At 39.6% G+C, this 17,470-nt stretch overlaps 1 protein-coding gene across 1 annotated transcript in view; it reads right to left on the minus strand.

The window, feature by feature from the left end:
* The window catches only part of LOC116059001 (unconventional myosin-VIIa), a 30,550-nt gene extending 13,746 nt beyond the window's left edge, over window positions 1-16,804 (minus strand). Inside the window, exons 1-30 of the mRNA XM_036006828.1 lie at window positions 16,398-16,804; window positions 15,912-15,949; window positions 15,679-15,780; window positions 15,438-15,590; window positions 14,745-14,929; window positions 13,930-14,051; window positions 13,688-13,830; window positions 13,480-13,593; window positions 13,224-13,377; window positions 12,561-12,637; window positions 12,348-12,467; window positions 11,080-11,210; window positions 10,723-10,933; window positions 10,502-10,637; window positions 8,900-9,069; window positions 8,564-8,704; window positions 8,264-8,422; window positions 8,068-8,160; window positions 6,850-6,944; window positions 6,672-6,756; window positions 6,363-6,581; window positions 3,701-3,910; window positions 3,413-3,622; window positions 3,151-3,309; window positions 2,309-2,620; window positions 2,071-2,231; window positions 1,859-1,985; window positions 1,643-1,762; window positions 678-851; window positions 21-248 (exon numbers count right to left, since the gene is read on the minus strand). Of these exons, the coding sequence (XP_035862721.1) occupies window positions 21-248; window positions 678-851; window positions 1,643-1,762; window positions 1,859-1,985; window positions 2,071-2,231; window positions 2,309-2,620; window positions 3,151-3,309; window positions 3,413-3,622; window positions 3,701-3,910; window positions 6,363-6,581; window positions 6,672-6,756; window positions 6,850-6,944; window positions 8,068-8,160; window positions 8,264-8,422; window positions 8,564-8,704; window positions 8,900-9,069; window positions 10,502-10,637; window positions 10,723-10,933; window positions 11,080-11,210; window positions 12,348-12,467; window positions 12,561-12,637; window positions 13,224-13,377; window positions 13,480-13,593; window positions 13,688-13,830; window positions 13,930-14,051; window positions 14,745-14,929; window positions 15,438-15,590; window positions 15,679-15,780; window positions 15,912-15,929 (4,329 nt within the window). The 5' untranslated portion in view covers window positions 15,930-15,949; window positions 16,398-16,804. The remainder of the gene's footprint in view (window positions 1-20; window positions 249-677; window positions 852-1,642; window positions 1,763-1,858; window positions 1,986-2,070; window positions 2,232-2,308; window positions 2,621-3,150; window positions 3,310-3,412; window positions 3,623-3,700; window positions 3,911-6,362; window positions 6,582-6,671; window positions 6,757-6,849; window positions 6,945-8,067; window positions 8,161-8,263; window positions 8,423-8,563; window positions 8,705-8,899; window positions 9,070-10,501; window positions 10,638-10,722; window positions 10,934-11,079; window positions 11,211-12,347; window positions 12,468-12,560; window positions 12,638-13,223; window positions 13,378-13,479; window positions 13,594-13,687; window positions 13,831-13,929; window positions 14,052-14,744; window positions 14,930-15,437; window positions 15,591-15,678; window positions 15,781-15,911; window positions 15,950-16,397) is intronic.
* Between the last annotated feature and the right edge of the window lie 666 nt (window positions 16,805-17,470).

Below are 17,470 nucleotides of genomic sequence, written 5' to 3' on the forward strand. Positions count from 1 at the left end.
TCATCCAAATATAAGCCCACCTTTTCACTCTGGTACTCTCCAAACTTCAGACCGTGGATGATCTGTTTGTAGATGAGGTCTGTGCTGATCGTGTCCTCTTTGCAGTCGTGCCAGGGGGTGAAGACCTCCTTGCGGAAGAAGAGACGCCAGGGAGCGTGCTGTTCCTGGCCTCCTCTCCTCTTGACTTCCTGCTCACACTGGGAGATGGCATCCATCACGTGCTCCCGCCCGCTGCCCAGAGCCCACACCTTCAGGACAGGCCAACATTTGAAGTTATGGATATCTAGATATTCTAAAAATCACTAAAACAGGATGCCACAATAGATTCTTTATTAATGTAAAACATCTTAAAAAGGTGAGACAGTGCTGTTTAACCAGTGTGCAAAATAAACCTGCTTATTGGAAACCCTCAGTAATGTCTATATTGTCCATTAAATATAAACGGTTGAGGCTAGATGGGATGCAGCTACGCTGACGACGACAAGTTTAGGCAACAAAATGACTAGTTAAGTTAAGGAAAAAGATCGTGGTTTGGATTAAAACACTCCCGAAGGAACGAACACAATTGAGTGTATCGTTACATCCCTAAAATGGGGTATAAACTTCAATAGTGTATAGAATACTAAACTGCTACTACAGGAAGATACAGTATACACAGAGCAGATGTAACTGCGTACCTTTTCATACAAGGCGACATAGACGGAAAAGCCGAAGGTGTCTTTGAGTTTGACTTTGTTAGAGAGGAGTTGGCAGATCTCTTTGGAGGTAGATGCTGAGTCAACAGGCAGGTTAATGGAGCGTCCATCCATCAGTAGCACAGACACAATCATGGGCTTTTTAGTCTTGGTTGCCTATCACAGTACAGAAAATAAAATGACCATGTTGATTAAACAGTAATGAGATCTACTGTGCATGTAAGTTCATAAGTGTTAAAAAGTCAATTCACTAAATAACAAAAAAAACACTGTCACTTAACGTTGGTGGTATCGAGCTATGCAGACAGTTTGGAGTTAGTTTGTGGTGCTCATAGCATAGACAAATTACATTTCTTATAAACAATGCCCTATACTCTGGATAATCCACAAACCTCACTGCCAAAACCTTTCAATGGAACTACTTTTAAAGCTATAGTGTGTAGTTTCCGTCTCCCCCATGAGGAATTATAAGTAATGACAACAACACTGTCGGCGCGTCCTCATGATACAAGCCTTCTGTGATCGCGCCCACCCCCTCCTACTCCACACAGTTGCTAGTAGCCAAGGAGGACATGGAGGATTAAAAAAACATGATGGACTCTTCAGAAGAGGATCTTCACTTGATTTTCTGTGTGTGAAAGTCGCCGGACAACACCATTTTCTAAACATAGTCATACTGAGAAATACAGAAAGAGTTGTACAGCTGAAAGTCTTAATTAGCTTTGTATCAACTCATTTCGCAATGGCTTGAATGTAACGTACGTTCATTAATATGAAAAAGTTACACACCAAAGCTTTAAATGAATGTTTAAATGAATATTTAAAAATGGGCGCTGTCAGAAATCTCAAATCCTCAAAACATGGACAAATTAAACCAAAAATATCTGGGTTTTTTTCAAATTCTATAGGGACAATGCTCATGAAACCATTTGAAATATTTGCAGGACCTGCAGCTCCAGCCAGGCTGGAGGCTCCCCTCGCACTCCGTTCATTATTGTGCGCCGTAGCCTTTCAGCGCAGTAGGAAGCGTAGCCTCCTGGAGCAAAACGGATGAAACTTTGCAGGTACTGCCAAAACAAGAGATAAGAAGAGATGAGCAAAACAGCATGCAGCATGCGGCACACTGTTGATGAGACTGAAGCAGCGAATGCAACTGTACTTACCCTTATAAAGCGATCACTTGGAGGGAAAACTCCCAGACAGAGGGACAGCAGGATCCAGCCACGGAAGTAGCTGTTACGATTGCTGTTATCTTGAAGCTGCTTGCAGATCTGACAGTAAATCTCATCCCTGGACAGACAAAATACACATATTGTATTAGTAGATAATTAAAAACATAAAACCTGGATGGATTTTTTAATGGAGCTTCTGTTACCTGAGGTCACATCTGACTATGGCATATCCCACGATGTAGTGGACTTTTTCGAGTGCCGTCAGAGGCCGGTCCAGGGTGGGTCCTTCTTCAGTCATGATGTCACTGTCCTCCTTCACAGTCTGCAGGGTGGGGGGCTTGGAAACTTCAGTCAGATCATCTGACTGTAAGAAACAAAACATCCATCAATATGTTGTTGTTGAACATCACAGCAACACTGAGTCAAAATATTACACCTCACCTCCTCCATGATGATCGAGGGTTTCCTGAGGCTTGAAGTAGATTTTGAAGTGGATTTTGGTATTCCATTTTCTTGAACAGTGGATGCTTTTCTGTTTCTGGACAGTAGGTCAGTGAATGTGGATCCCTTCCTTGTTCGAGGGTTCCCTTCTGGCACCGTGTAAACCTTTGGGTTTTGAGCCGTCTCACCGGGCACAGCAGAAGCCTTTCTGTTTCTTGCCAGAAGGTCTGTGAAAATGGAGGCCTTTCTGTTTTGCGTTGGCTCCTCGGGTACTGTGGAAGGTTTCCTTTCTTTTTTATTCCTTAGCACCCTCTAAAACAGTCAGAAATATTTGTTTTAAATCTATGAAAAATGAATGGTAGTCTACACAATTAGGCAATATTACAAATTCATAAAGTCCTTGCTTTGTACGGATATTAGTCTCCCTTTGCCAGACCTTCCTCCTCTGGTTTATTGGCATTTCTTTAAACCAATCTCAGTCGTCTTGGGAGGTGCTAAGCCCTGAGCGGAGCCACGGTGCCTCTGCTAAATAGTCTCAGGAAGGAACTTGTTTTGGTGGAACATGTGGACGTTCAAAAGTAGTTTTAGTCGTGCAACAGAAAACTCAGATTGGACAGATAGTCTAGCTAGCTGTCTGGATTTACCCTGCAGAGATCTGAGGACCAGTTAACCATAGTCCTCACAAATCCACCAGAGGTTAGAACGCCAACACAAAGACAGAGGAAGGTAACAGACATCTGAAAACAGACATCTGAAAAGAGTGACATCCGGCGGAATTTCCGGCAGAACGAGAGCAATCCCAGAAGCGTAACGTCGTGGATATAGACTATGGGGATATTTACCTGATCCAGGCCAACCATGTGGCTGAGACGCCTGTCCTTTCTGGAAATCAGCTCCTGCGGCACAAAGCGCTCCTGCGTGGAGGTTCCCTGGACCTGCTTCTTCGGCTCAGGGAGGTCTCCCATGAACCTCAGGATGATCCACCACACTGTCAGTGAAGCCTGGTGATAACATAAAAGAAAAAAGAAGTTAATGAAATAAACAAAGATATTCATCATAATAGAACAACTGAAAGGATGAATTAAAGTGATCTAAGAGAAGCACCAGGACATCTCCTTTATCTTCGTGGTACAGCAGGGGCTGCCGTAGCCTCTGGCGGATGTGAGTGTGGGTGGCTGCACCCTGGAAGTACATGGAGGCAAATTTGGAGAAGGAGTACTCATCCAGATCATCATAGTCTTCTTTGAGAGGATCTTCTTCCATGGGGATTTCGTCAATGTCTATCTCCTCAATAATTGTCCTTTTCCCCTCAAACTAATGGAAACAGAAACACACATGCAGTGACTAACACTACAAGGAATACCAAATGTGCAAAACTTTCGGTGCCCAAACCTCGAATCCGACAGGTGCTTGCCCCTCCTGCCCTCCAACCATAACGGGCAGGAAGTCAAAGATGCTGTCCACCATCTCCTGGTCTGTGATGGATTCAGTCTGAGCTTTGGTCTCCATCTCTTTCTTCCGCCTCAGCAATTCCTCCAAATGTTTCTGTTTCTCCAAAATGGCCCGCTGTTCTTCTTCTTTCTCTTTAGCAGAGAGGTACATCTGAAAGATCACAACACAAAGGAAGATCAGGGCAAAAGGATTATCCTGAACCACAACAGCCTGCAAAATGTCTTTTACTACTTAATTAATCAACAATGCAACCCAAATAACACATTTGTCACAGCAGTGACTTAGGGGAATGACGATTAAAAAAATAAATTAATAAATTAAACTGTCAAATTATGATTTCTTTATTTTTATTTTCTGCTGCTGGTTACAGAGTGGTAGTGTCTTGCTCATATACATTTTGATAGTAGTTACTGAAGCACAGTGGTGTAGTCTAATGTATTGTAGTGGGTATACTGTAATGTATAGTATATTGGCCTATATATCTGGGCCAGAATCTGCTTTTGGGGAAGGGGGGGGCATATGATAGTGGGGGGTCTGGGTGTCCTCCCCCAGGGAAGTTTTGAGCATCAGCAACTTCACTTTTGTTGCATTTGGATACGCTTTAATGCACCAATTTACAGTGGAAATCCCTTTATTTAGCCTATGCGAAGAAAAAGAACACAGATGACAATTTAAAATATATCAAAAATGTAATAGAAAGTATGTTGTTGTGTGTCATTGGCCATTTTAAGTGGGTATATGGAAATCCTGGAGCTTTCTTAGTGGGTATACTGTGTATACCTGCGTATCACGTAGACTACACCACTGCTGAAGCAGGGGCTTCTGACACACTATCCTCTACCACAATGATTCCTAACCACAGGGATATGTGGAAAGATTGTGGGGTAGCTCAAATAAAAAAATGAAATATAAAATTATGATGTGATTAAAAAATGTACTTGCATTTGTGTTCAGGAGGAAAATAACCATTCCAATATTATTTGAAATTGATGTGACACTGACATTTACTACATTTATCGTTACAGTAACCAGTAAGCCTCCAGCTACAAAAGGCATCACATCACAGTACACACCTCCACTAACTTGAGTCAGTTCAGCAGAGGAGTCACAATAATTGGCTAAGAGTAAGAAGCTAAAAGCAGTGGATAATGGTTTGGATAGTTAGCTAAGAAAATATAAATATTTGATATAAAGTAATGGATAAATGGTTGAAATAGTTAGTTAACATAATAATAAACGGTTGGAATAGTTAGCTAAAAGTAAACGATAAATAGTTGAAATAATTTGCTAAAAGTAACTGATAAATGAATGAAATAGTTAGCTAAGAGTAATAGTTAAACAGTTGAAATAATACCTCAAAATGAATGGATAAACAGGTGAAATAGCTAAAAGTAATACATTGTTAAAATAGTTAGCTTAAGGTAATGCATACACAGTTGAAATAAGTAGCAAGTAATAGTAGCTAGTAGGCTAATGGGCATTTGGAACATTAACAGGTGTTGTGGATGATAGGGGTATAGGGATGTGGGTTGGCAACCATTGCTGTACAAGATAAAACCTTATATACAGTCTATGGATAACACCAGCAGGGACTTTAACCTTATTTTACAACTGACACCCAGAAAGGGTTCTTCAAAGTTATTCAAAGTGACTATATGTAACTTTGAAATGTTTCTGAAACTGTGTAATGTTCCATCTGATGATCATAAATGACCTGTAACAGCAAACGAGACTAACAGTGAAAAGAACGCTAGTTTTTTAAAGTTTTAATTAATGCCTTTGCTGGGTCCGATTTTTCCCGCAAAGTCACAGAATGATTTACGGCAGGTAGACGACGCTACAGTAACACATTCTGAAGGGTCACAGATTTCTTTGTAACACCGGAAAAGCCTGTGTTAGTGTATCTAGCCAGGTAAAAGGTAGCAGGAGATTTCTTTATATAGGCCTAATTGTATTTTAATTAAGGAAAGAAGGAAATTAAAAGAACAACTGAAAGCTCAAAGGGAAAGTGAAAGACAACCTGTGAAAACCCGAGTCCCAGCTCAGTCGGCCTTTCAACAGATGGAGACAATTATGGGATTGTAAATGATTCAAAACAGACACCGAATTGGCCCTCTAGCCTATTTCATTCATAAAATAACTTTAGATTGCGTGATGTGGTTGTACGTTAGTAGCCAACATTAAATTACGCCCCCCTTCCATTTAGCGCAGACGTTTTAATCCTTTTAGTCCGTGTTTGTGCTGGCCTACTATGTTCTTTTCCCTTGTCCCCCTGTACCTGTGTAAAGCATCGTTGGGTTTCATTAAATGTGCTGTATAAGTTATTATTACGTTGGTTACTACAACAAACTCCTAATGCTGGGTTTGTCACACAGTGACAGGGATAACGTTACCCAGTTAAGCTCACGAGACATCCAAATTAACCAACTATATGACCTCCCCGTAACGCTAACTCAGTAATCTACAGTGGGAAATACAGCACCCTAAAGAAAAGAGCTTTACCACAGCAGGTGTGGTAAAAACACTACCGCTTTAGTCCAAAGGGGCCTCTAGAATCAACACTAACTGAAAGTTACATATAGCCACTTTAAGTTGAACTTACATCGGTTTTCTTCTTTTTTACAGCTTTTCTTGCCAGCGCACCCCTGGTGTGTGCCTGCAGTAGGATCACAGCGTCTCTCTTGCGCTTCCATTCCTTCCTGGCCAGGTATCCTCTGGCTTGGGCCTGCAGCACAAGGGCTGCCTCCCGCTTCTTCTTATACTGGAAGTGGAGCTGACGAGACCGAACCTGTGCCTGCAGCCTCGCAAAGCCCAGCTGGACCTAGAATTAAAACATAATTGAAGGGATTTATTGCATGTCAAGCCTGTATTTTCACGTTGATATATATTGATGTACTAAACAGTGACTCACCACTCTGTACAGCTTTCTGCCTTTGTGTCCTCTCCAGTGTTTCTGAATGACAAGAGCACCTGCCTTTTTCCTCAGGAACTGTTTCCTTTAGAGGGCATAAGTCAAACAGACATTAAGTTGTAAACTACATGAGCAAATAAAAAAACAAGCAGCTCATTTTAAAGCTTTTGCCCAATACCTGTATTTGTATCCTCGCAGGACTTTCTGGATCAGAAGGGCTTTCTCATGTAGTTCTTTCATTCGCTCCACTTCGAGCATTGTGTCATGGAAGTCCTGAGAGAAAACAGTAGCACGTTTTTATTTTGGTGGAAATATTCACTTCCAATTTATATATTATAAGCAACTGAATACCTAATCGGAAAGAAATAATCAAATAATGTGGTTTTTGAGGCTGTACTAAAGCACAGTGGTGCTATGAGCTAAATGCTAACATCTGCATGCTAACATTCGCACAATGACAATGCTAACATGCTGCTGTTTAGCAGGTATGTTTACCATGTTCACCTGTTTAGTTTAGTGCGTTAGCATGCTAACATTTAACAATAAACACAAAGAACAGCTGATGTGAATGTCTTTAGTTTTGCGGGTATTTGGTCATAAACCAAAGTATTGGTCAGATTGAAATTAGGACCTGGTGATGCCATGAAAAGTCAGGGGATCACCAACGTTATGTTGCTGTGTTTATGGCAATTGATCTGATAGTTGTTGAGACAAATCCCTCAATAACACAAATGGGAACCTTGTAGTGGCACTCAAGGAAAGGTCAGGGGATCACCACCGTTATTAGGCTTCATAACCAGAGAACCCTGAATAAAAACTACATTTAAGTTCCTCAAATGATTATAATGAATATAGTTTTATTTAATAGTGGACACTTACATTTTCTACTGAATTTGTAAAGCCAAAAAATTTACTTTTACTTTATTTACTTACTTAAAATTACTTATCGGAAATTTCTATTCTATTTCTTTCTTTCAAGAGAAATTAAAAGCACACAAATTCAGATAGTTAATTATGTCAGTGGTGCAAATTTAGTGGTATTAGAATTTCAACATTAGGTATTCAGAAGTTGTTATATTTTACAATTAGGAATTGAGTTGCTTATAACACTTCTTTTTTTAAGATTATTTTTTGGGCATTTCAGGCCTTTATACAGGACAGCTAAAGACATGAAAGGGGCGAGAGAGGGGGGGAATGACATGCAGCAAAGGGCCACAGGGTGGAGTCAAACCCACGGATGCTGCGTCGAGGAGTTAACCTCTATATATGGTTGTGCGCTCTACCAGGTGAGCTACCCAGGCACCCGCTTATAACATTCTAATTATTTTGGCGATTGTATGCCTCTACACATATCCATCACTAACAACAGACTGTACATAAAAATGTAAGGCAGCACCTTGAGGAATATCTTTGTCTTGCCAGTCTTCCAGTCGCCCTCTCCAGCAAGCACAGTCTCACAAATGCTTTCACAGCATTTCTCTTTACTTTCCTGTTAGAGCAAAATGAATCTTCATACAAATACAGCAAGAGAAGATGAGAAATGGTGTGAGGATGTCATGACCAAAAATATCACGTTAAAACCTCCAACTTACTTTTTTGGGATCACAGAGGGACGTTTTCAGAAGGACGCGGTAGCGCGTCAGAAACTCATCGAATGTGTAGCGGACGGGATATCCAGCTTTCCGGATCCTGATGGTCTCCATCATACCAGAGTAACGGAGCTGACGCATGCACAGCTCTCTGTCAAACAGCTGAGACACAGGAGGAGTGGGATCGGATTTACTCACACCAAACTGTTTCATTCATTTTTGGTACAGATTTTATTTAACTTTAATTTAACTATTTTATAGTTATTTCATTTTGGTTGGTGTGAATGCAGCTCCTTTCCTCACCATGGGCTTCTTGAAGTCATTGGGTTTAATGCAGCGGATGAAATAGGGCTGGCACACAGTCAGTGTTTTCATCAGGGAATCCAGAGACTGACGGAACTGGCCAGTCAGAGTTGGCACACGCTTCTTGCTATCAGGCGCTTGCTGTCAGACACAAACAAATGTCAAATAGTGTAAGTAAAGTAATTACATACAATAATGAGTATGTTTTATTTTATAACTGACTATATATATATATATATATATATATATATATATATATATATATATATATATATATATATATATATATACATATATATATGTGTGTTTAATGCTGAAGCTAAAGGCTGCACTGACCCGGATGCTGTTGTTGGCCGAGGTGATGCTCATCCTGGGGTTGGCGCTGCTCTTGATTGTACTGGTAGACAGAACATCCTGAAAGGCCTGCTTGAGGAGTTTATTGGTGGAGGTCTCCACCAGCTGAATCAGATCTGAGCTGAGGGCGTCACGGTTTTTCTCAAGGAAACCTCAAAAGAAGACACACAGAATAGGAACATATTACGGGGCTTCAGGGTTTCTGCAGGTTTCAACAAGTCAAATTTAAGACTTTTTAATACCTTTATGAATGAAATTTAAGACCTACATCACGACATTAAAGTACAATGAAATGCAGAGTCACAAAAGTACTTGCAAAGTGAATAAATAATAATAATAATCTATACATATACAGTGAATTATATTTTGAATTATATTTATTGAAGGAAAGAACTACAATACCATGGAATAAAAAAAAAGTATTTCAATAAGCATCAGAGGTAGCGTTACATGGACGTAGACAAATGAAGACCTGTTTAAAATGATTTAAGACCTAGAACACAATACTTCAGCCAATTTAAGACTTATTAAGGCCTACAATTTTGATTGTTGTTGTCCTCGGGTCAAATCTGATCCATGTTTTAAAAAAGTTTCTATATCAGAAATTAATAATTAAAGTGCCCATATTATGAAAAAATCACTTTTTCTGGGATTTGGGGTGTTATGTTGTGTCTCTGGTGCTTCCACACACATACAAACTTTGAAAAAAATCCATCCATGGTGTTTAGAGTGAGATACAGTTTCTGAATGTGTCCTGCCTTCAGTCTCTGGGTGAGCTGTTCAAAATCGGCACGGCTTGTGACGTCACAAGCTGAAACGAGCAGGCTAACGCAACCATTAGCTCGTAGCGTTAGCATGCTAACGCTAATGCTAACGCTAGCATGCTAACGCTAGCATGCTACCTCGTTCTCAATAGCAAAGCACTGCTACAACACACAGAAGTTCACCATAATCTACAAAAGAACTACTTACATGTGCGCCCTCATTTAGAAGTCTCCCAGCTAATCCTGCCTTGTAACTGACCGAAGTCAGCCTTTCTTTTACTGTCTATGGAGCTAGCTAGCTGACATGGTCTACATCTGAGCTACTGGGCATGTGCAGTGCAATCAAAGATAGTACAGAAGAAGAAGAAGAAAAGAGGTCTCACTCTGTAGCTAAAACAGAGACCAGCTGAAAAGAGGATCTGCAGCAGTGAGAGAGAGCACTGCAGTACAACACAAATATGGTGTTTTTTGAAAATTAAACCATGTAAACCTATTCTGGTACAACCTTAAAATACAATTATGAACCTGAAAATGAGCATAATATGGCTGCTTTAACCAAATTGTCAAAAAAAATAACGTGGATGGTTCACTACAACGCTCTTCATGAGTAAAATAAATGATCAGTTCACTACTTTCATTGAATTTGGGTGTTTTAATCTATCTTGTAGCATTTGAAAAAAATGACAAAAATATAAAAAAAAGTGACCAAAAAGTTTTGACCCAGAACTAAAAGGTGTATGGTGGACGGAGAGTTAAGACCCTGCACAAACCCTTGACTTGCATAACAATGGCTTGTTGCTTTTAAAAGCTTTAAAAGTACCTTTTGAATCATAGTAGACCTTTCCAGCAAAATGTTGGATTCCAAACTCTGTCTCATGGTTGTTCTTGGGGGGAATATAGATGTTCCCTTTCCCATGGACCTGATTCATTTTTTGGAGCAGGGTGGTATCTGTGCCCTGAAAATTCAACAAAAGAGGAGAGTTAAAACCCACCTTTCTATTTTTACATTGGACTTTTACGAGGTACAAGGACGATAGAGACCTTGGGGAAGTTGCTCTCCTCATCAATAAGCGCCAGCATGTTCAGAGGTTTGTTGGCCAATACGTCCAGGGTGCATTGGTTGTCTTTGTAGTCTATTTTCTTCCACACAATGTTTTCACGGGCATACTCTTCCTGCTCCAGTTTGAAAACATGCTTGACGAAGAACTGCTGCAACTGCTCATTGGCAAAGTTGATGCACAGCTGCTCAAAGCTGCAACAGTTCAACAAATGCAACAGCACAAGAGGAAAGAAAGATGGGTGGATTTTAGGCAATGTGTCAATTAACAATGTGTCCTTTGTCTTTAAAAACAGCAGCAATAAAGCTCTAATGTCATGAGAGTTGGTGTGAACACCAACCTGTTTTTGGTAAAGTTCTCAAAACCAAAGATGTCGAGCAAGCCTATTGACTGTTGGGAATCCTCAGGTGGCTTGTAAACGGCAGCGTTGATTTTGTCCACGACCCAAAGGAAAAGTCTTCCATAAATAGCCTGGACAAATAATACAGAGGATAGCTTTCCATATTATACATAAGGCCACACACGGTTTGAACAAAACAACACAAAAGATCCAAATGTCACACACTCTGACATGTTATTACATCCATGCTATGGTAAATGACTCCATTGTTAACTGTTTCTGCTCTCAAAAGTCTGTCTTGGCCAGGTTTCCTTTGCAAAAGACTATTTGGGTCAATAAAGGGTATAGAAAAAATTGTATTCAGAAGATAACTCCCAAACACTTTTTATCTAGTGTTAACTGCAGATCAAAATTTCCACGTATGCTATACTTTGAGCTTAATGCTAACATATCATTACAACATTCAAAAATTAGCATGCAAACTTCGCATGTTAACATGATAAAATGCTAAACGCTACTACACTGCCAATTTTAACATATTGTATATTAGCTAGTATCATACCAACATACTTACATTAGCATGTATCCTTACCTGCTAAAAGTTAGCATGTTAGTTAACATGATAAAATACATGACTGCTGCTAAAGTTTAGTATATTATCATACCAGCATATTAACATTAGCATGTATCCTAACATGCTACACATAAGCATGTTAACATGATTCAATACTAAATGTTACTATGCTGCCACAGTTAACATAGTATGCTGCTAACAGTAATTACTCAGTTCATTAATTGGTAAAACTAAGGAAATTTGTCACATTGATGGATGTTGAGCTAAACCTGACAATGACCAGCTAATGCTAGACCAATGGTTCCCGACCTTTTTATCATATGATAACTCAATCAAACTAATCAGTGTCTCTGCAACCCCTCATTACAGGTGCCTTAGTTCTGGACTGAGCTGTGAACAGTTCAACCAAAACATGATTTCCTTCCATTCTTGGATTACTTTATTTGAAAGAATTCCAGAGGCCAGAAGTAAAAAAAAAAGAAAGTACTATTGTATGTAGAGTCAGCCACAGCACATCAGGTATCATTCATTTGTTGTTAAGAATTAAAAGGTTTCTCCATTTATCATCCACTGATTTTGTTTTCTGGTGTGTATGAGCAGTACATCCTCTCGGGGCTAGTTTAGCATATGTTAACATATTACCTTGAAATAAATTTTTTTGCCTTATGAAAACATAAATCAAGACTTGTGTTACCTTGACAAAGGCGTCCCTGCCGTCCACAGCCTGGGCAGAGGTCAGAGCTTTGGTCACACTCTCTCTGGCTGTCATGAAGGAGCGCTGAGTCAGACTTTTCCCCAGCGCTTTGGGATCCACCTGAAGTAATGGGACAAACACAGTCAGACAAGGTCCTCTCAGCTCCTTTTATTTGCTTTTGTGAAGAAGAAAAAAAGAACAAACTACATATACCTCCAAAAGTTGGCTGGCCATGTTGGAATTGGATGATTTGAGGATGTCACAGCCCTCTAGGTTATTTACTATGGTACCTGAAATTATGCAAGAAAAATATGTTTCATGGATCAAAAAATGCAATTATTTATTTATATCTACAGTACATGTATCCAGTGGTGGAAAAAGTATTCACATCCTTTACTGAAGTAAAAGTGCTACTACCACACTGTAGAAATACAATGTTACAAGTAAATGTCCTGCATTAAGTAAAAGTATGTAAGTATCATCAGGAAAATGTATTTAAAGTATTAAAAGTAAAAGTATGCTCAATGCAGAATAAGCCTCACATTTTAGAATCTGGAAACGATCCCAACAGTTCTGTCAATCATTATTGTAGTATAGTGATTAATGGTCTAACCCTTTCAGCTGGACTTGTAGGCCATTATATTGCTGGGTAGTTTAAATTATTATAAAACATCATATTTTATAAACTAAATGTGTTTTGTGTGCAAAAATCTTAATTTGTAAACTAACTAGTAACTAAGTAGAAATTGGCATGAAAAGAAAGGACTCAAGTAAAGTACAAGTACCTCAAATTTGAACTTAAGTACAGTACTTGAGTAAATGTACTTAGTTACACTCCACCACTGCATGCATCCCATTGTATGGTGCTCTCCTTACCCTCAAAGTCCACATTGCCTAGGTGAAGGATAGCAGCAAGCAGTTTGGAGATTTCCCAGGAGTCATTCTCTGTGAACATGAGGACCTTCAGAGCTGAACGGAAGTGGGCGTATTCCTTCACATCATCACGTCCTTCACAGCTGGTGCAGTTACCCTGGTGATATGATCGCATGGTTTAAATCTGTGATTCACAGTCACATATAAAGACATTTAAGTTTTATTCTGATTTCAAAGTTTGCAGGATTATTTTTAGTACCATGGTCAGATAGTTGTACTCAGCAGCGTTCCCAAGGGAAAGAATCTTTTTCTGCTCAGCTGTCATGCCCATCAGCATGTAGTAAAAGATATGGTAGTTTCTTTCCTCAGGTGCCTGCACAAGAAAGCACATGTTCATTACCACATAAAACATTTGCCTTGCACCATGTTACTGCTCTTTAAAATAATCAGCTAACCAATCTTCCTACCTGACGACAAACTCTGGACTTCTCCAGCAGGTACTGATCAACACGGGCCCCTTCAATGGCCCCACCCTTGGTGAAGTTGATGTCAATGTACTTCCCAAAACGACTGGAGTTGTCATTACGAACGGTTTTGGCATTACCAAAGGCTGAGAAGCAAACAACAAGGTATAATAAAAGCAGATTAAGTCAAAAGCGGGATTCAGCTGATTATGAAGACTTCTTATAACTTAGTATTTTGCTCATACCTTCCAAGATGGGGTTTGCTTCAAGAATCTGCTGTTCGATCCAAGAGTGCTGCCCACTCACTGCAGACAGGAACTGCAGCATGAGCTTGGTGTTCTCAGTCTTCCCTGCTCCCGACTCTCCACTGATGGGGAAAACATAGAAGTAAGCATGTGTAAAGGCTGTTGACTGTTTCCCACCTAAACCCCTATTTTAAACCCATTGGCACTGTGGTTAAAAAATTCTCAACATTAACAAAGGGGTTCCACAAGGATCAATTTTAGGTCCTGTTCTTTTCATAAACATTAATAATAACCTATTCCTGTAGGCTTATAATTGTTGATTCCATTTGTATGCAGATGACAATTGTATATGCATACCTCAAGAAAAAGAATCATGCTTTTGTATGAATCTTGCTGTTTTATATTCCAAAAATGATAAAGAAGCCTGAACTCAAACTTGGGTTCCAATATAGAAATAGGAAGTGCTTCTTTAAAAATAATAGAAAACATTTGGTCAGAATTCTTCCAATTGCAGACTATGGTGATGCAGTTATATGCACCTATCAGCTTCTTTGCTTAAGCCATGATAACCTCTACATCAAAGTTTCATTACTGAATCCTTTAGAAAAATGTAAACTGGACATCTCTATCTCAGTGAGAAACAACGCCTTCTTTTCATTCATAAACTTTTGATTCAAAAGCTACCTAGACATCAATCCAGTTCCCTGAAGTAAACCTTTGGAAAATCAGCTTTAAGTTTCTTTGCGCCTTACAAATGGAATAATCGTATTAGTGTCTTAATAATGAGTTGGAATCAGCTTCAGACAAAAGTAGACCTGATGACGCAGCATTGGTTCTTTCGGTTGCGGCGCATGTTGAAAAAGCAGCTGTCTGCGATGGAGAAGACGTGCGGCGGCAGTTCACCCAGCCGTCGATCTGTGTACATGTGCACGTGCTCAGTGGTGTAGATGGGCAGCAGCTGGTAAGGGTTGACTGCAACCAGAATGGAGCCTGTGTATGTCTTAAAACAGAGGGGGATGTTAACTATCACACATCGGCACAGCTGACCAATGTTTGTGTGTACATGAGTATAAAAAAGTTATTGTTTATCCAGTGACCCTGTTGGGTTATGGCTGCAATGCATGGGATGCATGTTCTAAATATGATTTATTGGATTTAAAGATTTCATGGATGGATTATAATCATGAAAAGCTAGCCAACACAAAGAATTATCAGCTCAAGTCAAATTTTTGCCCCAGCATTCAGCAGTAGTATTTTTATACAACAAATTGGCCTGATTCATAATTGAACACACACTGCTTAGCTTTGATGACATAAAGACACTGGGACGTTCTCTTTCAACAGAGGCTCATTCGTCTCTATGGAGACAAATAACACTGTGATAAACTACAGGGCAAAGTCTAAGACTGAAAGCCATTCACAGCGAGAGAAGACAGGCGAGTAAGCATTTCAACATTATGGACATCATAAAACTAGGTTCAGAGTGAATCTGGTGAATAGAAACCTACATAGATGATGCCTTCTTTGTGTCGCACCAGGAGGTTCCTGAGGAGCCCTGCCTCATTGAGATCACCGAGCCTTATCATGTCATCCACACCCTTCACTGAGGTGGGGTGCATGGGTCTGATGGTGCCCTCCGTCTTCTTCTTGATCTTGTGCTCCTGTATGTACAGTATTGACATTTTAGAGAAAGCTTACACTCGTTTTCCTGGACCTGTAAAAAAGGCAAACTCTTGTGGGGTTTTGTACCTTTCCTTCATCATCGATCAGCTGAAGCTGTCCGGTGTCTGTCACCGTGACCTCCGCCCCGATTGCCACCCCGACGCCAGAGTCCACCCATACAAAATCCCCCTAGTTGGGGAAACCAGAAGTTGTAATAAAATGTGCCTTACCAAAAAAGCCTTAACAGTTCTCAAACTAACTATCTGGGCATCATGGATTTTAGAATTATGTGTATATATTACAGAGACACTCTTTCTTACCTTACTCAAATGCAGCATATCATAAACCTGGGTTGAGTCTGTAAAGAAAATGAGAAGATATCATCTTAATTCAGATTCAGCCCAGTAATTACAGTTGACAGATACCTGCTACCAAACCAATATTACTCATTACACCTCACGCTTTAATAGTGTGGCCAATGCCTCACCCTATTTATAGCAACATACTGTAGAGAAGATATAATAAAATTTAAAAACTTCAAATTACAAGGCAGTTTTGGGGGCCGTGAACACTACCGGTTCTTCATTTTGACTGGACACCTTAAGCACATTTAAAAAAAAAAAATCATGATATCAATATCATTTTCACTTTGGAGACGCTGTTATTAATGCTTTTACATAGAATCTCCTCATAGGATCACAGTGGAAAAAGATACACATCATTATGTTACCTGTTGGGAAATAATAAGACCCTGAGTGAAATCCTAGATTTAAAGACACTGTTGTGTGTATCGTGTCAACTCTTACCTGAGAATAGCTGTCTCTTTGGTGAAGCCCCTGCTGCTGCTGCTGAAGGAACTTTTTTTTTGAATGACTATGAAGCAGGGAGGTATCCGAGCAAACACTGCTTTATGGCCCTTTGACTTTGCTCCTGCAAAGGTAGAGCCAACCAGTGTCACCAACCACCAGACTCAAGACATATACTTTATATCATCACAGAGAGTCAAAATTGCTTTTATCACAATGACTGTAAATCTACATTAAATATCTGATGGTAATGTAAAGATGATATACATGTTCTTTCCCTTCCAATGAACAGAAGTCTGACTACTGAAAATTCACGTTTGGCTTCACAATGGTTGATGAGTAGAGACAAGGCTACAGTAGAACTGCTATGTACTGTAAACTAAAAACTAAATATCAGTTCATATATGGCAAACAAATTTCACTTTGAAAACAATGCACAATATATACTTAAAATATTTTCTTTGCTAATCTTCTTATTAGATATACTGAATAATGATAAACACCAGATAACACTGTATTCTTTGTCGACAGAATCAGTCAGCCAGTGTCATTAATCGCGCTAAAAGGGGGGAGTGGATTACTCAAATGCCAGTAAGTCGTTTTACTGATCCATAAACTGTCGTCACAGGTCAAGTACAGCCAACCTGCTGTGCTGTACTTCACTGGAATTATGATGTAAACAGCAGATAGTAAAGAAGAATGACTGATGGCTCACTCTGGACATATGATAATGCAATCTTAATAGATAAAACATCTCATACCATCCATATAAGCTGCATGGTCTGGGATATTGACAAATCAGACTGAGACATTAAGATACAGTTTTGGAGATGTATAACATTGGAAAGGCTTACATTCTAGATCAGTGTCTGTGCATGCTCCTTCCAAGGATCCATGACAAAACTGTAAAGCAATAATCTTGTAATCTCACATTCTGTCCTAAGGTGTGGTCTGTTTATCCAGTTTAGCAACAGAATGTGGTTTCATTTTATTTTAAGCATTTACAACATTAGAAGCAGATAGAATGAGAAATTATTTTAACAATGTAAAAAAAAACCTTGCAACCATTTTTT

The sequence above is a fragment of the Sander lucioperca genome, chromosome 11, assembly GCF_008315115.2.
Source record: "Sander lucioperca isolate FBNREF2018 chromosome 11, SLUC_FBN_1.2, whole genome shotgun sequence".
Classification (NCBI taxonomy): Eukaryota; Metazoa; Chordata; class Actinopteri; order Perciformes; family Percidae; genus Sander; species Sander lucioperca.